The sequence below is a fragment of the Prunus dulcis genome, chromosome 4 (genome assembly GCF_902201215.1).
Source record: "Prunus dulcis chromosome 4, ALMONDv2, whole genome shotgun sequence".
Lineage (NCBI taxonomy): Eukaryota > Viridiplantae > Streptophyta > Magnoliopsida > Rosales > Rosaceae > Prunus > Prunus dulcis.
Genome location: NC_047653.1, coordinates 13,049,477 through 13,065,589, shown reverse-complemented (window position 1 = coordinate 13,065,589; position 16,113 = coordinate 13,049,477). Strand labels below are relative to the sequence as shown.

At 36.7% G+C, this 16,113-nt stretch overlaps 3 protein-coding genes across 4 annotated transcripts; all 3 read right to left on the bottom strand.

Moving 5' to 3' along the window:
• Positions 1–945: 945 nt before the first annotated feature.
• On the bottom strand, positions 946–4,575 carry LOC117623860 (DDRGK domain-containing protein 1). 2 transcript variants are annotated; one of them, XM_034354864.1, is made up of 9 exons: positions 4,306–4,521; positions 3,996–4,132; positions 3,786–3,894; positions 3,058–3,161; positions 2,575–2,676; positions 2,321–2,482; positions 1,781–1,837; positions 1,438–1,474; positions 946–1,323 (listed from the first exon to the last, which is right to left on the bottom strand). In XM_034354864.1, the coding sequence occupies exons 2-9, from the start codon at positions 4,113–4,115 to the stop codon at positions 1,118–1,120; spliced, it is 897 nt and encodes a 298-aa protein (XP_034210755.1). In that variant the 5' UTR covers positions 4,116–4,132; positions 4,306–4,521; the 3' UTR covers positions 946–1,117. The 2 variants fall into 2 exon arrangements, with proteins under 2 accessions (XP_034210755.1, XP_034210756.1); XM_034354865.1 differs by having other exon boundaries at positions 3,996–4,575.
• A 2,951-nt stretch (positions 4,576–7,526) lies between these two features.
• On the bottom strand, positions 7,527–10,569 carry LOC117623858 (thiamine thiazole synthase, chloroplastic). The gene is made up of 3 exons (XM_034354863.1): positions 9,864–10,569; positions 8,892–9,380; positions 7,527–7,898 (listed from the first exon to the last, which is right to left on the bottom strand). The coding sequence occupies exons 1-3, from the start codon at positions 10,293–10,295 to the stop codon at positions 7,737–7,739; spliced, it is 1,083 nt and encodes a 360-aa protein (XP_034210754.1). The 5' UTR covers positions 10,296–10,569; the 3' UTR covers positions 7,527–7,736.
• Positions 10,570–12,331: 1,762 nt separating this feature from the next.
• On the bottom strand, positions 12,332–15,043 carry LOC117625910 (protein translation factor SUI1 homolog 2). Its single transcript, XM_034357497.1, has 5 exons — positions 14,884–15,043; positions 14,125–14,211; positions 12,918–13,123; positions 12,787–12,840; positions 12,332–12,611 (listed from the first exon to the last, which is right to left on the bottom strand). Exons 2-5 carry the CDS (start codon positions 14,159–14,161, stop codon positions 12,567–12,569), a joined length of 342 nt encoding a protein of 113 aa, XP_034213388.1. The 5' UTR covers positions 14,162–14,211; positions 14,884–15,043; the 3' UTR covers positions 12,332–12,566.
• Positions 15,044–16,113: the final 1,070 nt, after the last annotated feature.

The window sequence follows — 16,113 nt, the reverse complement described above, 5'->3', positions numbered from 1 at the left end:
ACTCGGGAGGATGATGTATTTCGAGTAGTTAGGTCACCTCCAGTTTGCTGACGTGGAATAACAAACCAACATATATTGTTTCATTTTTAGTAATTCCTCGGTCTCTACTGCCCTAAAAGAAAGACTGTAAAACTGCCATTGACCATTGAGCTTCCCCTTTCCCTTGATCCTTACTCCATCTGAGATCTGACTGAAAACCATGTAGAAACCTTTTTTATTATTATTATTAATGGAGGAGGGGTGATTCGCAGTTGAGACCCTTTGAAAAATGAATGAAAATACAGTGACTCATATGCAATGAATGAGAAGTTGACCACATGATATATGGAACAAAAACAAGATTAAATAAAAGAGTTATTAGATTGAGAAGTTGACCACATGATATATGGAACAAAAACAAGATTAAATAAAAGAGTTATTAGATCTAGGTCCGAAATGATTAGTTGAAACCCTTACTAAATAATTGACGGTTGTCGAGATGGACAGAAAAAAATCGATGAACACAATAAATTGATCGAACCAAACTGAATCAGATGTTTGTTCGGTTTTCAATAAAAATATGTGTTTTTTAGGACACAACAGTTTCACACTAGTTCGGCTATGTATGTTTGGTTCAAACTGAACTGACCCTTTTGATTCTGTTTTTAATGATACATAAGGGATTTAGCTGGAAATGGTTTTGTTAGAAGTAGATCAAGAACTATACGAAATTCAAATGTTGTTTGAATACGTACTTCAAAGTGTTTTCTGAAGAAGCACTGAAAACCTTTTTTTTCAAGAGATGCGATGCTGACAGATGAGAGGAAGTATTTTTAAATCTGAGGAAGGAACGATAATTTCTGTAGCAAAAAAATCATGCGCACCAGAATCAGACCATTTGTTCCTCTCAAGTATGTTTAAACTTAAGAGACAGAGGAACATAAACACTTAAACCTGCACCAAGAATTTCTCAGAATAGCTTTCTTCTTATATTCGCGGTCACGTAAAATACTGCTTAAAACCGAATCCCTACCTCCTACACCTTTCTTTTAGTTACATATCCAGTTAATTCAGCTTGCCACAATTTTCATTACACTCTCGTAATTGTCCTTTACACGTACAAAGTACATTAACTAAATCAAGTGACAGTTATCTCTGCCGCACTACTTATTTCTTCAACAAACTCTGCTTTTGGCTCTAAGTCTATGAACTGGTTGGACTTGCTTGCAAGATGTGAAATGCTAACCCTTCCCTGACGCTTAATATAATCTGCCACAGCTTGCATCTCTTCTTGGGAGATGTATATGTATTTCCCTCTGTCATCCATGACACCGGAAAGTCGCCCTAACACAAAGAAATACAATATTTTCATTCTCAGCAAAGGGAATTTTACTTTCTGAAGCAAGGCATTATTCCACTAGGTTAAACAATTCAATGATGAAATGGCTCTGAACATACCCATACTCTCCAGAGAGGTAATCCGATTGATGCATTCCTGCATGAACCATTAGTTGCATTGTAAAATTAGTAAGACAAATCTGGAAAAAATTCAAGACAATGTAACCTGATCAACCAAAAAGAAGGGGTTACTTTCTCTCCTGACCAGGGTTGCATAAAGAAAGCATGTTCGATATGAAAAGATCAGAACTCAGTTGATGACTCACTTAGAAAAGATATTTTCCATATGCCTTACTAGTTTTCACATAAAAACTTCATCTATTACTGCAATTTGAGGTATGTAAGCAGGCATGGAATTTGTTGATTTATATGTTTATTCAAGGAAAATATGTGGAGAAATTACCTGAGTTCTTAACTTGAATTCAGCAGCAAGATCTTCCAAGGGTACACATTTATGTTTCTGCAACGTCAGGATTAATAGTAGTATTAATAACAAAATCACACCCTCAACTTGAAAGTCTCACTTTGTCAACCATTAACTCATCCGACTGAGGTCTCGTATGGAAGACATGCAAACATTTGAAATAAAAAATTAAACTCTAAACAAGTAAAGCTATCTTAAGGAGGACACAAAAAGAGAAATTAGCCATTGTACGCACAAGCTTCTCATTGTGGTTCATTCATTCAGGCATCACCTCAAGTTCAAACCAAGTTTGACCATAACAGCTAGGGAGTAAAATTGTTTAGCAAATAAGCCAACGACCAGGTTGAACTCCACCAGACAAGTTAAACAAACTACAATCCAACCTTAATATCCATAGATCATTAGGCCATTTTCATCCCTATTTTTGATGCCCACCCAATGGAAATATTCAAGGGGTAGCTACAAAAGTAAAGAACAATATCTCGGAATTACTGTAACAGGTACAGAACTGAAAACTACCTTTATGTATTCCACAAAATCAGAGAGCAAATCCTGATGTCCATCCTGCACTTCATTTTCTGTAGTACCTTCAGCATCTATAGAAAACTCTCCTTTCCACTTCTCGAACTCTAATGCAGCAGCTTCCTCCTCCCTAGCCTTCTGAGCCTTGGCTTCTTCCTCCTAGAAAACAATAGTCATATCTTCAGCCAGTAATCCAACCACACACACATATGCATCTTGATTATCCAACAGAGAGCAGAAAATCAACATACCAGCTGACGCTCCTGTGCCTCACGCTCCTCATCTTTCCTCCTCCGCATTTCAGCATAGCGGTCTTGTTTTGTATTCCTCGATTCACGTGCAGCTTGTTCAGCCTTCAAACAATGGGATGGAACCAAATAAAACAAACTAATTCTGCTTCACTTGAAAGGAAAAAAAGGGGAAATAAAATACAAAGAATGCCATGAAAACAAATCAGGAACCCACAGAAATAAATTCTTTTTCATGTTTTAGTATTTTATATCTATAGAATGCTGTAGTAATCAAACTTGTTAACATTTCCTACATCTCAATGACTACAAGGAATCAGCTTATGTCTTTATCACTAAATTTCGATATTCGGATATCTGCAAACTCATTAAAATGTAAGGGCTGCTGGACATTCAAGACAGGACAAGTTTACTAGAAAATGCAGAGAGAGAGACGGAGAGAAAATGCAATCTTTCAAATGAAGAGATAAAAAGGAGAAACAATACTTGTCGTTGTGCTTCCCGCTCCTGACGCTTCTTTTCCCTTTTCTTAGATGCTTTGGCTTCATAATACTCACCCTCATCTTCCTCATCACTTCCATCAACAGTTTCTGTATTTAGAATTATTGATGGTCACTTTATTTGACAAAATACCACTTTTTCTACTTATACAGATTACATAAGGAAAAACAATTTTCCTTAATATAGGTACCTAACACTAGTGAATGCAACAGAGAAGTCCAAATTTGCACCTCCACTTATGCGGGTTACATTTTCTAAACTGAATACGACTGCATCATTTTAGTAGTCCCTTCCTGAATGAATAAACCTACTTCTCCTCTTTGAATAATCACAGGTCTAACCACACTAGATCAAACCTTGTAAACCGCAATTTCCCCCACTAATCATCATTGGAAAGACATTATTTATATTTCATTCTTTATTGTCTTACCACTATTCAACATTTGGCACCTTAAAGCAAAATAAGATCGTGTACCAATTGCTATCTATTTCAATCATGATTCATGCATAACACAAAACATATCCAATCAAAATGATACGAACAGCGCAAAACCTCACAGAGTCCCAATCAGTCACATAATTCATCCATTCAGCTTATATGCAACATACTCCACTCTCTTACTCGTTAAATATCAAACCCAGAAAATGAAAATAAACACTTCTAAGCATTCTTTTAGTCAACAATGTGAATAAGAGAGCAGCAGACCACAAACCTTCTACAACTGGTGCAGCAGCGGCAGCTGATGTGCTTGCTCCAGAAGCCGGCCTCCTTCGCATCCGACGAGCACCAGTGGCACGCACTACACCTTCCCTCTGAGCAACCTAAATTAATTTTTTTTTAATTAAGAGAAAATTATGAAATTAAAACAAATAAATCTCGAAACAATTACATTGCAATGGAATTAGGTTTAGAAAAATCAAACCTGCGGCTCTTCTTCGTGATCGTGAGGCAATTGAGAATCTTGACGCCGTTTCCATAGATAAAGTGGAATTAATGCCAAAACAAGAAGCATAGAAAGAACTATAGCCAACATTTCCTCCATATTTTCTCAATCTCAGGCTGCCAACAACACCACCATTCAAATGAGCCTCTATAAAATACGCTTCGGAAACTAAAATAAAACGTGCAAAATTCGGATTGAATGGCCTTGTAATATCTGAAGCTTTCTTTTTGTTCTCTATTTTTCTGAGGCTTTCTCGGAAACCAAACAGAGAGTTATGGTCACGACTTACCGTACTATCAGTTAAGCTTTCGATAATCGATGAAGGAAGATTTAATTAGTAAATTGGTTAGCTGAGAGAAGTGAGAACGAGACGACCCTCCTACTCACACGACCCACGAGCCCCTTTTTAGGTTTTCTACGGTTTCTAGAGGCGGACGCGTAGCTTTGCTCTGTGCTTTTGGCTTTGTTTTCTCTTTCGCCAAGAGGACACGTGTCATTGCCCCAAAAGAGAGGGTGGGGGAAAATTACATTTGTTTTTTCTTTCCAAGTTCCAAAACATGGAAAACATTTTTTTATATTTGTATTATTTAAATTAAACACCAAATACTAACAATGGGATTAAGAGACTCATTGCCTATCTCCTTGACAATTCCAAAGGTGGTTAAACATATCATTACAAAAATAGTGATACACTTTGGGAGCTGGAATCCTATTATAAAGTACTATATAATATGTTAATGTTTGGGTTGGGTATCTTGTCGAATTTCGTACGAGTAAGGGTCGAATTAAGAATTTTTTTGTGAGTGCACTAGCTAATATTTTTAGCTTAAAATCTAATGATTTTTTTAATATAAAAGAAATCTTATTTTTGCAATTTGAATCTCTAAAAATTTCTTGACATCAACTGAATAAGCTTCACAAATGCTAACACAAATATATAAATAATTAAATTTCATTTATATATTAATTGTAAACACAAGAACAATAAAATTATGTTAATATATTGTTCTGTTCTTGAAAGAGAATACAAATAAATTTGAGAAAATAATATTTTCTTAATGTGTTGTAGTTGATTGCCATATAGGTTTTTTTTTCTTCTTCAAAAATCTTTTGCCAAAGGCAGTAGATAATTTCACAAAAAAAGGCAAGAGATAATTTCAGATAAAAAAAAGACAACAGACTTTGCCCCAAAAAAAAAAAAAAAAAAAAGGCATCAGACTTCTTGTAGTGGGCCATATAGATATAGGTTTATTTTTGTTTTTTTTATTCAAAACTTACCTAGGCTATAACCCACTACAGCCTTGGATGTGATTCCGCCCGTGCGTACAAGATAGTCGGCTCAATGTTTTAATATCTTGCTCTTGCCCTCATAGATCTTAAGTTTTCATTTTCGTTCTTAGATTCATTTTCTATTCTTCATACTCATCCACAACAATCATATTGTCCAAGATGATCTTATTGGTTCTTTCAAGCCAATACCAACTTTCTTCAAAATTTTCGCAAATTAACAAAACCCTAAACTATTAGGATTCAAGGTGTGAAAGTAGTTTATGATAAGATGGTGGTGGTGGTGGCTGCGACGGCTATGGTTATAGTCATGATAAGATGGTGATAGTAGAAGTGGTGAAATTGAGAATAAAAATAATATATTTATCAAAATCTTTTTAGGGAAGCAAAGATTTGTCATGGCCTAAAATTAGTTTATTATCAAACGAAATCCACCATTTTTTGTATTTCCTTTGAAATCAATGAGTTTTCTAATACACATAAACTTTTATGAAATCTTTTAAAGTCGTAACTGAATACATCCAAATTTGAATGGAGTTTAAAAAGTTTGAATTGAATAAACTTCTATAAAATCGTGATTGAATACACCTAAACTTAGTGCATATTCCTACACAAAAACCCTAGCCTCCTTTCTCCCAAAAAACACTCTTAGAGCCTTTTTCACTTTGAGGGGGGAGGAAGCCATTGTTCTTCCCCCCTCTCCCCTCTTCTCTTCCTCTCTTCCTCCTTTCACCTCTTCCCTCATTTTCAGAGACAAAGGGTTGTCCCTATTTGTCTTAGTTTTGTTATGATTTTCATCCAATCATTAAAGGCGGCTGCGGCTCAACGTCGGATCTTCACCTGCATTTCGGCGTCGGATCTCCACCACCATCTTTTTTGCAATTTCTTTATGTTTGGAATAAGTTGCAGAGACTCTTTGGGTTCTCTGTGTAGTTTTCACCTCTCCTTTTGTGAGAGTTTTTCATCTCTCCTTTGTGAGAGCTTTTCATCTCTCCTTGGTGAGAGTTTTATTTGTATTGTTATGGCTTGGTTTTTTCAAGCTTTATCTCTTTTTTATTATTCTAAGTTTGCAATCTTAGTTGGGATGCCTATGCCAGAGTTTCTTCGATCTTGCCTGATCGTTAGTGGAGACATACCTGATTTTCTTAATTTTGATATTAGACCGCTCCGTTATTGTAATGGCCCTTTTGTGGCTAGTTTGTATTGGCCTTTTGTGGCTAGTGACTTTTTTGGCTGAATTATAAATGCAATCATAGAATTTCTCAAAAAAAAGAAAAAAGAATACACCTAAACTTTTAAACTTCTTTAAAATATTTTAAAATCTAAATTGAATGCACCCCTAAGAATAAAGTCAAACTACAATAAGTCAACACACTAGAAATGTTGAAAATGCCTACAAATGAACATTCACGTCTTCATTTTTTTATGGGCTTAGCGAATATGACAAAAGTTGCAAAAAATAAGCATTACATGAGTAAAATTCCCGAAATTGAAATTATGTGAACAAAAATGTAAAATTACTCGAAGGAGCATCGAACTTCATTATGGTGGTGATGACCTACAGTGGGAATTATGAGATTATTTTAAAAGTCCTTGTGAGAATGAGTAAATGAAGTCAAGTTCATGCATCACCACTTCTTAGGCCAGTGAATCCATTTAAACGAACTGTATTGAGTTTAGGGATGGGAAAGAAAATATTTTTGCTCGTCACATTACTTTTGGGTGTATGCTCATCTTCATTCTTAATATTTGACATACATTTATAGGTATAAATATGGTTAATTTTTTTACTTTGACATACACCTTGAGTTAAAGTGGTGAGCAAAAATGCTTCAGGTGGAAAACAGATACCATGAACACCAACCACCTTATTATAGATGTAGACCTTCATATTAACCACATTATTCATCTTAATAGTAACTTCATTTAAGTTTAATGAAATGATCACGTGACTAATATGAAAATCAACATGAGAAGTCCCATATATGGCATCTTCATTATAGAATTTTGAATCCAATTGGTACCAAGTTGGGCCAACATATACACATTTGGGCTAATGCAGCCCAATTGGTTTTCGACCTATGGAACCCTTTTGGACCATTGGAGACTCCTGCTCAATGACCGGCCCATATAGATTTGCAAACCAGGCGCATTGGGCGAAAGGTCTTTATAGGTTTCTCTTTTAATATTCAATGGAGGAGGAAATAGGGGTACACAAGCATAAGCAAAGAAGACAATAGGAAGCAAGTGATGCTCCCATTTCCATTTCCAACAAAGTCTTAGCAAAACAATTACAGATACTGCCACATTATTAACAAAACTCAGTTCACATTGCCAACATCAAATATCAACACCATCACTTACCGACCACCATAAACTCACTCCTAACCACTATTATTTCCGGCTTGGTTTTTTTTTTTCTTCACCTAATTTTTAAGCCTCTGCAATCTCAGCAGAATCCGCGGCAGCCAAGATCAGCTCTGGTTGAATGCTTCCCACATATGATCCATCCAAAGCATTGGGAAGCCCTAGTGACTTCAATGCCAAGTGGGCTGCCTTTTGCCCTGATATCATCATGGCTCCAAAAGTAGGCCCCTGCATCACCCAAATTGCAAATTATTATGTTAAGTCACAATCTCAATTAGGACCACCATTTCCAAACACAAAATCCAAATTACATAAGGACACAGAATCAACCAGGACCACAATATAATCAAGTAATGGAACTTTTACAAACATACAAGAACAGAACAAGGGAAAAGGTTTTGGACCCATATTCCCTTTTAACTCACTATCTTTGAATTGAGTGCAGAGGAGAACAAGACATAGTATTGTAAAGGTTCCCAAATAGAGGCCATTATATATATGTCACTATCGTTTAGGAAAGGCTAGCAAATGAGATTGGTTTGGGCCCCTTCTATTATCATTGAGGATGCAATTCTAGGTCGGGTCTACTCTACCTTTCATGATTAAAAGGACGAAAATTTCTTTCCTTCCTACTATTATTATAGGGGAATATTATTTGCACCACCTCGAATATTCGCACCCCGTCAAAGGCTCAAAGCACTCGGCACTATGTTTGAAACTCAAGATATCAAGGGGAAGACAACTTTTATAAATTGCTAAATCACCAGATATACGACCATCAAATCACCAGTATTGAACAAAAATAGCAGCTTTTGACTATAATAATGTGGATTGAGTGAAGTGTTTTAAGTACAAATGACCTAGAAACACTGATTTTACTATGCAAATATGACTATTATTCTAAAACTTTAATTCTAAAAATTATTATATATGCTAAAGGACCAAATAATCCTTAATGTTTTATCTGAACAGTCTAGGACCAGGCAGCCATCGCAACCCCTATCTTGACCAATTTGGTTTCTATGGCTTAGAGTGTTTGTATAAGACATCAAGGATAATTTAGTCCCTTCCATCAGAGAGGAATCAAAGTTATAAGTTTGGCATGGTACTTTAAAAATTCAGTCAAACAAACGATTCATGCAAAAACAGTCAGCATGGTATTAAGCGTAAGCAAACTTCCATGCCAGTAATAGTGAATAAATCCATGAGAAAGAAATTTACCATTCTTGGAGATCCATCTATCTCAGCAACTTCCATGCCTGTAACGATCATTCCAGGCACAATCTCCCTAGTCAGCTTCACGATAGCATCTTCAGCCGTGTTCATGTCCAAGGCCTTCATTCCGGGCACGCTCTCGATCATCCCAATGCTCCGCAACCTCTTGACCCCAGTGGCTCCCATGGGCCCGTCGTGACCACAGGAGCTCACAACTACCTTGGCCTCCATGACATTAGGGTCCATGCAAGACTGTGTGTCATGATTCATCGAGACCAATGCCCAGTTGGTGACAACACCGCCAACTCTTCCTCCCTTAACGATCAGGTCCTCGGCAGCCACAGCGTTGAAGAGCTTCACATTGGGCCGAGCAAGGAGCTTGCTCATGATAGTGGAGGTGAATAGGGCCGCGTGCTTGATGACAACATAGTGGTCTTTCTCATCGTAGGCAATGCCGAGCTCATTTAGGAAAAGGTGAGCTGGTTTACGCACAACCTGTAAATTATTTGTTATTAGATATACAATCACAATTCTATATTATTTTTTTGTATCAAATTTGGTAACGATAATTACCAAAAAATATTATTTATTTATTTATTTTCAATATATATCTCGACTTTTCAGATGGACCGTATCCCAATTGAAGCTTTTCAAAATGCTTTTGACAGAAAATCCGACAATATCTAACAATAAAAACAATTTAAAGAAATATGTATATATATATACACACACAATTCATTCCAACAAACAAAATACTATTTCAAAAAAATTGTCGCATTATCAAAACCTAGAAGCGGCATGTGAGACACGTGTCACACAGCGAGACAAAAAATAAAATGAAGACCACTTGATACTTAAATTAAATTAATATTCTTTAAAACGAATTACCGTGGCGGAAAATAAACAGCTAAACTACAAAACAACAATCATTAATTCAGGTGGCTCGAAAATCGTTAATAGAGGCAGAAATGAGATTACCATGGCGGAGAAGAGCTGGCCACCGAGCCACGCACCACCGCCGGGGCTGACGGACTGCTCGATAATGGCGACCTGAACGTTGGGGTTCTTGCTGAGCTCGTAGGCGCAGGAGAGCCCGGCGGATCCGGCGCCGACTACGACGACGTCGGTGTCGGCGTAGGTGATCATATCGGTCATGTAGCGCCTGGTCATCTCCCTGGAGACGATGGACTCCTTGATGGGGTCGAACTTGAAGGCGCTGAGGTCGTACGACGGCGTCGAGCCGTTGGCGGACATGGAAACAGAGAGGCCATGGTTGTTGGAGTTGGGGGCGGCCTTGGCGGGCTGAAGGCGGACCACGGAAGTGCCAGGGAAGGAGGAGTCGAGGAGAGAGGGCTTTTGGAGCTTGGTGGTAAGGGAGGAGGAGGTGAGAGTAGAAGCCATGGATGCCATTGACGGAAGAGAGAGAGATAGAGAGATAGAGATAAAGAGAGATGATAAGATTGATTTGGGTTTTAGGGTTTGCAATTGATAGGAGTGAGGAGGGTGAGTGGGTATTTAAGGAGGGAGAAGGGGGCTGAAATATCTGTGGGGGAATTGGGAGGGGCCACGTGGGAAGAGGATAGGATATGAATGAAGGGTCTAGAATTTTGTGAGGTAAAGCTCAGCTCAGCGCGCAGGTCAGGTACAAGTGGCACACATGAACCAGTCCACAGTGTGGGTTGAGTTGTGGGTGTGAGAGTGTACTTCACTGTCATTTGCCTCTGATCTTTTTAAGTTGTTCATGTGGGGTGTGTGCCATTTTTTGTACTTTTTTGCAGACCTTTTTCTCATTATTAATGACAAAGGCTCTTTTAAAGAAATAATATCTTTTCATAGGCTGGACGGATCGGCTTTGCGTTGATTATTTTTCTGTTTGGGTGCGGGACTAGAGGGTAAATACTTTTTCATTTTTCCTTTTTTTTTCTTCAACAAATCATGGTGGGGTTACGCTAATCATTCTAAATTAAGCGTCTTTGTACTTAATGGGGGTAATTTTCACTTTGCTAATCGAATAGATTTATTTTATATTTTCGTACACACACTTTGGTTTCCTTATTATTTCGTATCTTTTGTCATTTTTGTTATCAAATGGTCCCTTAACAAGTGACGTGGCGATAAATTAACCGCAAATTATTTTAAATAATAAAATAAATTATTAAAACATTTAAAAATAGAAAATATGTCACTCTCTTTCCAATCCCTTCCTCCTCCTCCCCACCCAGCACAACCACAACTCCCCAAAATCAATGTCACCTCCCTCTCACCAATCAAAACACCCAACTTTAGACCTGTCAATGGATCAGATTTTGATATGAATCTATTACAATCCTATTTGGTTCACGGAATAGATATGAGGGAAAATTAATTTTCATGTCATTTCCCAATAGATGGAAAATAAAATATTTATTTTTTATGTTTGGTAATGCTAAGAAAGTAACCTGGAAATATCACTTTATTTTATTTCCCATGTTTGTTTTGAGTAGGAATGGAAAACAAAGTTTGTATAATTTTTTAATTATACCTATACTAAATCAAATAAAAAAAATGCATTTAATGATATTTTGTAATTCTAAATTGTTAATAGGAACAAAATAATTATGAAAAATGTGCATTTATTGTTAGCTCATTTTCTCAAACTTTCCCTTGATGAGGGAAAACAAAACTCAAGGGGAGATGAGGGCTTCACTTCCACACCCCAACCCCCACCCACCCCCCCCATGCAAGGTAACCATTTCCCATGCTTGGACTTACCAAATATGAGAAAACAATTGATTTCTCATCCCCAAGCTTTATTTTCTATGAACCAAAAGAGGAATGCTAGCCACCTTTTTTTAGAATTAAATAAGAGATGGAATTTTCATTTTAATGGAATGTATCCAATTCAATCTAGCCCACCATACATGGCCTTAAAGTTGAGTTTTTCAACTTCTATCGTACTAATTAGTTCGTTCATGAAGTCCGTTAGAGATGCATGCTCTTATAATCGAACCAAACAGAAGTGCTTTCGAATAGCAATTGACCTCAAGTATCAAATTTGAGCTAGCCAAATTTACACTTTTTAAGAAAAAGAACAAAAAGTGAAGCTATTTTTCATCAAGAACCGCTTTCGAGTAGTACTTGAACCTCTAATTGAACAAGCATTGTGAGAAGAATGATCCAAACAAGCCATTTGAAAGAGAGAATATTTGGATATACCGTCAGGTAGTTCGAGTAAGAACTTAGTTTAAGGGAGGATATACTGGGGAATATACTGGGGAAGAGGAGGCGCTTACTGATACCACATAGTAAGAAGAACTTAGCTTTTGATCAAGAAACCAAATGATACCACATAGCCTCTCGCATACCCTAATCAAGAAACCAAATTAGACCACAGAGCCTCTCGTCCCATACCCAATCTTTATATGGTTATTGTTTTCCATTCACAGAAAATAATTTGCAGGGAAATCTGGATAAGGAGCATTCTTAATATATTCTTTATAGAGATTGAAATTACGACGGCCACAAGTTGTCATACACTCCACGATCAATCCACATAACACCAGTTGCTTGGCAATTAGAACACACCAGAAACACAATACACATAGCAGACAAACTTATAGATGATGTATAATCCAGATAACATGTTCCGCCCTGAGCGTACAGGGAGATGTATTCTGCAGAGAGTTGGGTTGCTGCAACAGCTCAGAAACCATGAATTTTGATGTTGTCTTTCTTCACAATGCCAGCCTGTAGAGAGAACGAGAATCAAGATCAGATTCCTCTAAATTGTTGCATTTTCAAACCATCTAAAAGAACTAAGATGCCAAAAACTGGAAACAATCAAGCAAGCACTTCCACAACTTAAGACGACCTATAGTACACATTTAACATAATCTGAACCATTTTTGGGACTGGTAACTACCTGGACGAGGAAGGAAGACACATTCTTTCTCTGATCACCTTGAAGCTGAATGACCTATAGACAAACAAGATGACAATCAGACGGTGTCTAGTACAAATTAAATTATAGCTTTTACCATATTAAACACACACCTGTCCTAGTTCTGGGTCCTGGACAACTGTACCATTGCAGCAAAATTCCTTCTTAAGGTCTTTGAGTATCTTGTTGTAGCTAAACTCCTTCTTCAATCCCTGCACGGTTGTCAGGCTTTTCCTGCCATTCCGTTGCTGTATACGAATGTGCACATACTCTTTTGTCCCAGCACCTGAGTCCTCAGCATTTGCCTCAGCAAAGGGATCTGAACCCAAGCATCAGTATTCAAATTAGATTAATGAAGGGAGTCAAAAGAAAGGATGAGAGAGACAAGGAAGCGAAGGAGGGGTGATATCCAAGTCTACAAACACATAAGACCTCGTGCAACAATCAAGGGAACTTAAGAGGGGCTAAAAACAGAAGGGGTTAGCATTGTAGAAGTGCATAATTCTTTTAAAATGACTGATTGGTGCCATTTTTCTCCAGTAGAAAAAATAAAGTTATCCTATTTTTTGGTGAATTTTTTTATTTGTTCTCCTTGCTTTAGATTCTAAAAATGTGGAATCCTTTCCCACTCGATGTTTACTTATTTGGTATTCAGCTATCCAGACTCAAACCTATGTACCTTGAAGTAAAGGCCACTGACTTAGAAGGGGGTAGCCTACCACCGCTTTTTTCATAAGTTCAAGGAAAAATAATAAAATCTATCCTAGACAATGTGGGAAATGTTCAACAAGATTTTTATTCTGTGCTTCAAATGTATACCAATAAAAATGAGTAACAGACTAATAATGAAGTGGCAGCAAGAGTGCATGCGTAATGTTCAAAGAACCCCATGCCCAACCTTATATATTTCATTTCACCACACATACACATTGGTCAAGGTTGGTTTAATCAGATTTTATAGTACATAATCCCAACACCTGAACCAATGACTTCAGATTCATAAAATTAGCGGGAAAACCTAACCATTTAGGTTTCTTTGGGTTGATCAGTTGGTCAGATTTCTGAAGAGTACTAGTTGACACACTCTGTTGATATACAATAAAAACCAATTGCTCAAACAACAGTCCTTCTAAATTGCAGTAGTCTTACATGTTAGTGTCTAAAATGATCCCTTGAGCATTTGGGTATCCAAGTTGTCAACCAACATAATGCCCCAGCGCTATCAAACAACATATCCAAAAGAATTCATATATAGAGTTACAAGCATGTCTGCAAGCGCATAAACACACACAAATGAGTTATGAATAACACTGAACATACCAAAGGCGGTAGGAATCTGTACGTCGAGCTCAGACATGAAACTTGGTTGATTAACCTAAGAGGGCCTGCTAACCAGAATGCTCAGACCTGGATCACATCAAAAAGAAAATCTAAATCACCATTTTATCTGACCAAGATAACCCAAGAATAAAGCTGGTAACAACATAAGAAAGCACAGATCACATAATCCAAAAATTTATAACCCATCTACTTTTGTCAACTTTGTCATCATAAGGGAGTAAACAGACTCTAAACCGAATGCAATTGCAATACAGAAGACATATAATTTTATAAAATCACAGTTTCTTTGGTCCCTAAATTTCTGACTTCCCTATTGATAAGAAACAGAACCTAGTTAAAAGTAAAAATTGAAAACAAAAGAAAAACAAAAAAAACAAAAAGAGGGTTCGAATGACAAAGCACCAAAATTTTGGTTTCATATTAATCAAATATTTTTTTTTAATGATTTTTTTTTCAAGTATTAGAGAAAAAACAGAGCTCCCAACGAAAAAAGTTATCTTTTATCCTTTTTCAGATCAGATTGTGAAGACTTAGAAGTAAATCATCTAAATAATAAAACTTTGTCTACTCTCTCAGGACATCTTCGCTTCCTAATACTTCCAGTCAAACAAAACTAATAAACGATCTCCAATTTATATACAAAATCCCTAAAATTCAGAGCAGAAATAAAACCATAAAAACCCTAAAACAGAGACAAAGAGGAATCGCAGGAATCGCAGGAATTCAAGACCCAATTACCTGATCCGATAATTAGGGTTATGGAATAGGCGATTCGGAAAGAGGAAAAACCCTAACCCCAAAAATCAGATAAGCCTGAGCTCTCTCGACCTCTCTTTCTCTTACTAGATAGCTGTTTGGGAAGACAGAAAAAGTGAACAGAAAATTTGCTTGAGATGGATGTTTTGATAATAGTAAGTTTATTTAATTAATAAAAATAAAAATAGGTAAACAGTGGACTTTGGATTCAGTCGGTTCATTTGCACTCGCAGACGTTTTTATTTGATAGTATACGCGCTGTCAAGGGAACTTTTTAAAGTTTGGATCGACAGGTGTCGTTAGGAGAAAGCAAGTGTGGATATGATTGTATTTACGACGGTGTGTGAGGTAGGGAAAGAGCAACAAGGTAAATAATGGATTTAGTCGGTCTTGTCTGTTCTGGAACGATCAATACGGCATCGTTTGTGGTTGGCGATTGACGTCAACGTTTCACCCACAGCAAACGTTAGGGGGAAAAATTGAAAAATACATGTCATCTTCCTAGAAAATCCTTAATCCCTTATTATTATTATTATTATTATTATTTTCATACGAGTGTTGTATATTGCTTGCCTCGTTCCCTCGAATAGCGCATTTCTAATAGTCTCTTAAATTTGAATGCTAAAATAAGTAAGCCGCATAAAAAAAACTTCCTCCAACAAAGTTGTCAAACTTGTCAAACTTAGTCACTAAAACAGCAACTCCTTTCTCTCTTTTCCGGACTGACAAATTGACCTTCACTCTTTAAAATATTTAATTTTACTTTGGAATAACAAAACCTACATTGAAAATGCTAAAAACCTACACTTTTTATTTTTAAATAATAAATACATAGACTTTCTTCACGTTTCCATTAAAATTTTTTTTTTTCCATTGAAACAACTCGATGAATTTAGTAGATCTTTTTAGGAGGCCCCAATGACTATAGATAGAACCTATCAAATTTTTACAGTACGATGGTTGGCTGTTCACAAACTAGTTGTACCTACCGTTTCTTTTTTAGGGTTAATATCAGCAATGAAGTTCATGAAGAGTGTATTGGAGCACAAATTATTAAAGTGGCAAACAAATATTTTCAAATTGCCACATAAGTCAACAAACTTTAGTTTGAAAATTTCAATTTGCTACTATTATTGGAGATGCTCTTATAGGGGAATGAGGGAAATATTTTCCTAATCTAAGCACTCTAAATTAACCTAATATACATGATAG

Bases quoted from the DNA above. Each gene is read 5' to 3' on its own strand.
- LOC117623858 (XM_034354863.1), bottom strand. From the start codon at position 10,295: ATGGCATCCATGGCTTCTACTCTCACCTCCTCCTCCCTTACCACCAAG. The intron at 9,381-9,863 runs GTAATCTCATTT...AATAATTTACAG, and splicing joins GCCAGCTCTTCTCCGCCATG to GTTGTGCGTAAACCAGCTCA. The intron at 7,899-8,891 runs GTAAATTTCTTT...TGGGTGATGCAG, and splicing joins TAGATGGATCTCCAAGAATG to GGGCCTACTTTTGGAGCCAT.
- LOC117623860 (XM_034354865.1), bottom strand. From the start codon at position 4,115: ATGGAGGAAATGTTGGCTATAGTTCTTTCTATGCTTCTTGTTTTGGCA. The intron at 3,895-3,995 runs GTTTGATTTTTC...AAATTAATTTAG, and splicing joins ATCACGAAGAAGAGCCGCAG to GTTGCTCAGAGGGAAGGTGT. The intron at 2,483-2,574 runs GTATGTTGATTT...ATTGTTTTCTAG, and splicing joins AGGCACAGGAGCGTCAGCTG to GAGGAAGAAGCCAAGGCTCA.
- LOC117625910 (XM_034357497.1), bottom strand. From the start codon at position 14,161: ATGTCTGAGCTCGACGTACAGATTCCTACCGCCTTTG. The intron at 12,841-12,917 runs GTGTGTGTTTAA...GTTTGTCTATAG, and splicing joins AGGACCCAGAACTAGGACAG to GTCATTCAGCTTCAAGGTGA. The intron at 12,612-12,786 runs GTAGTTACCAGT...TTCTCTCTACAG, and splicing joins TGTCTTCCTTCCTCGTCCAG to GCTGGCATTGTGAAGAAAGA.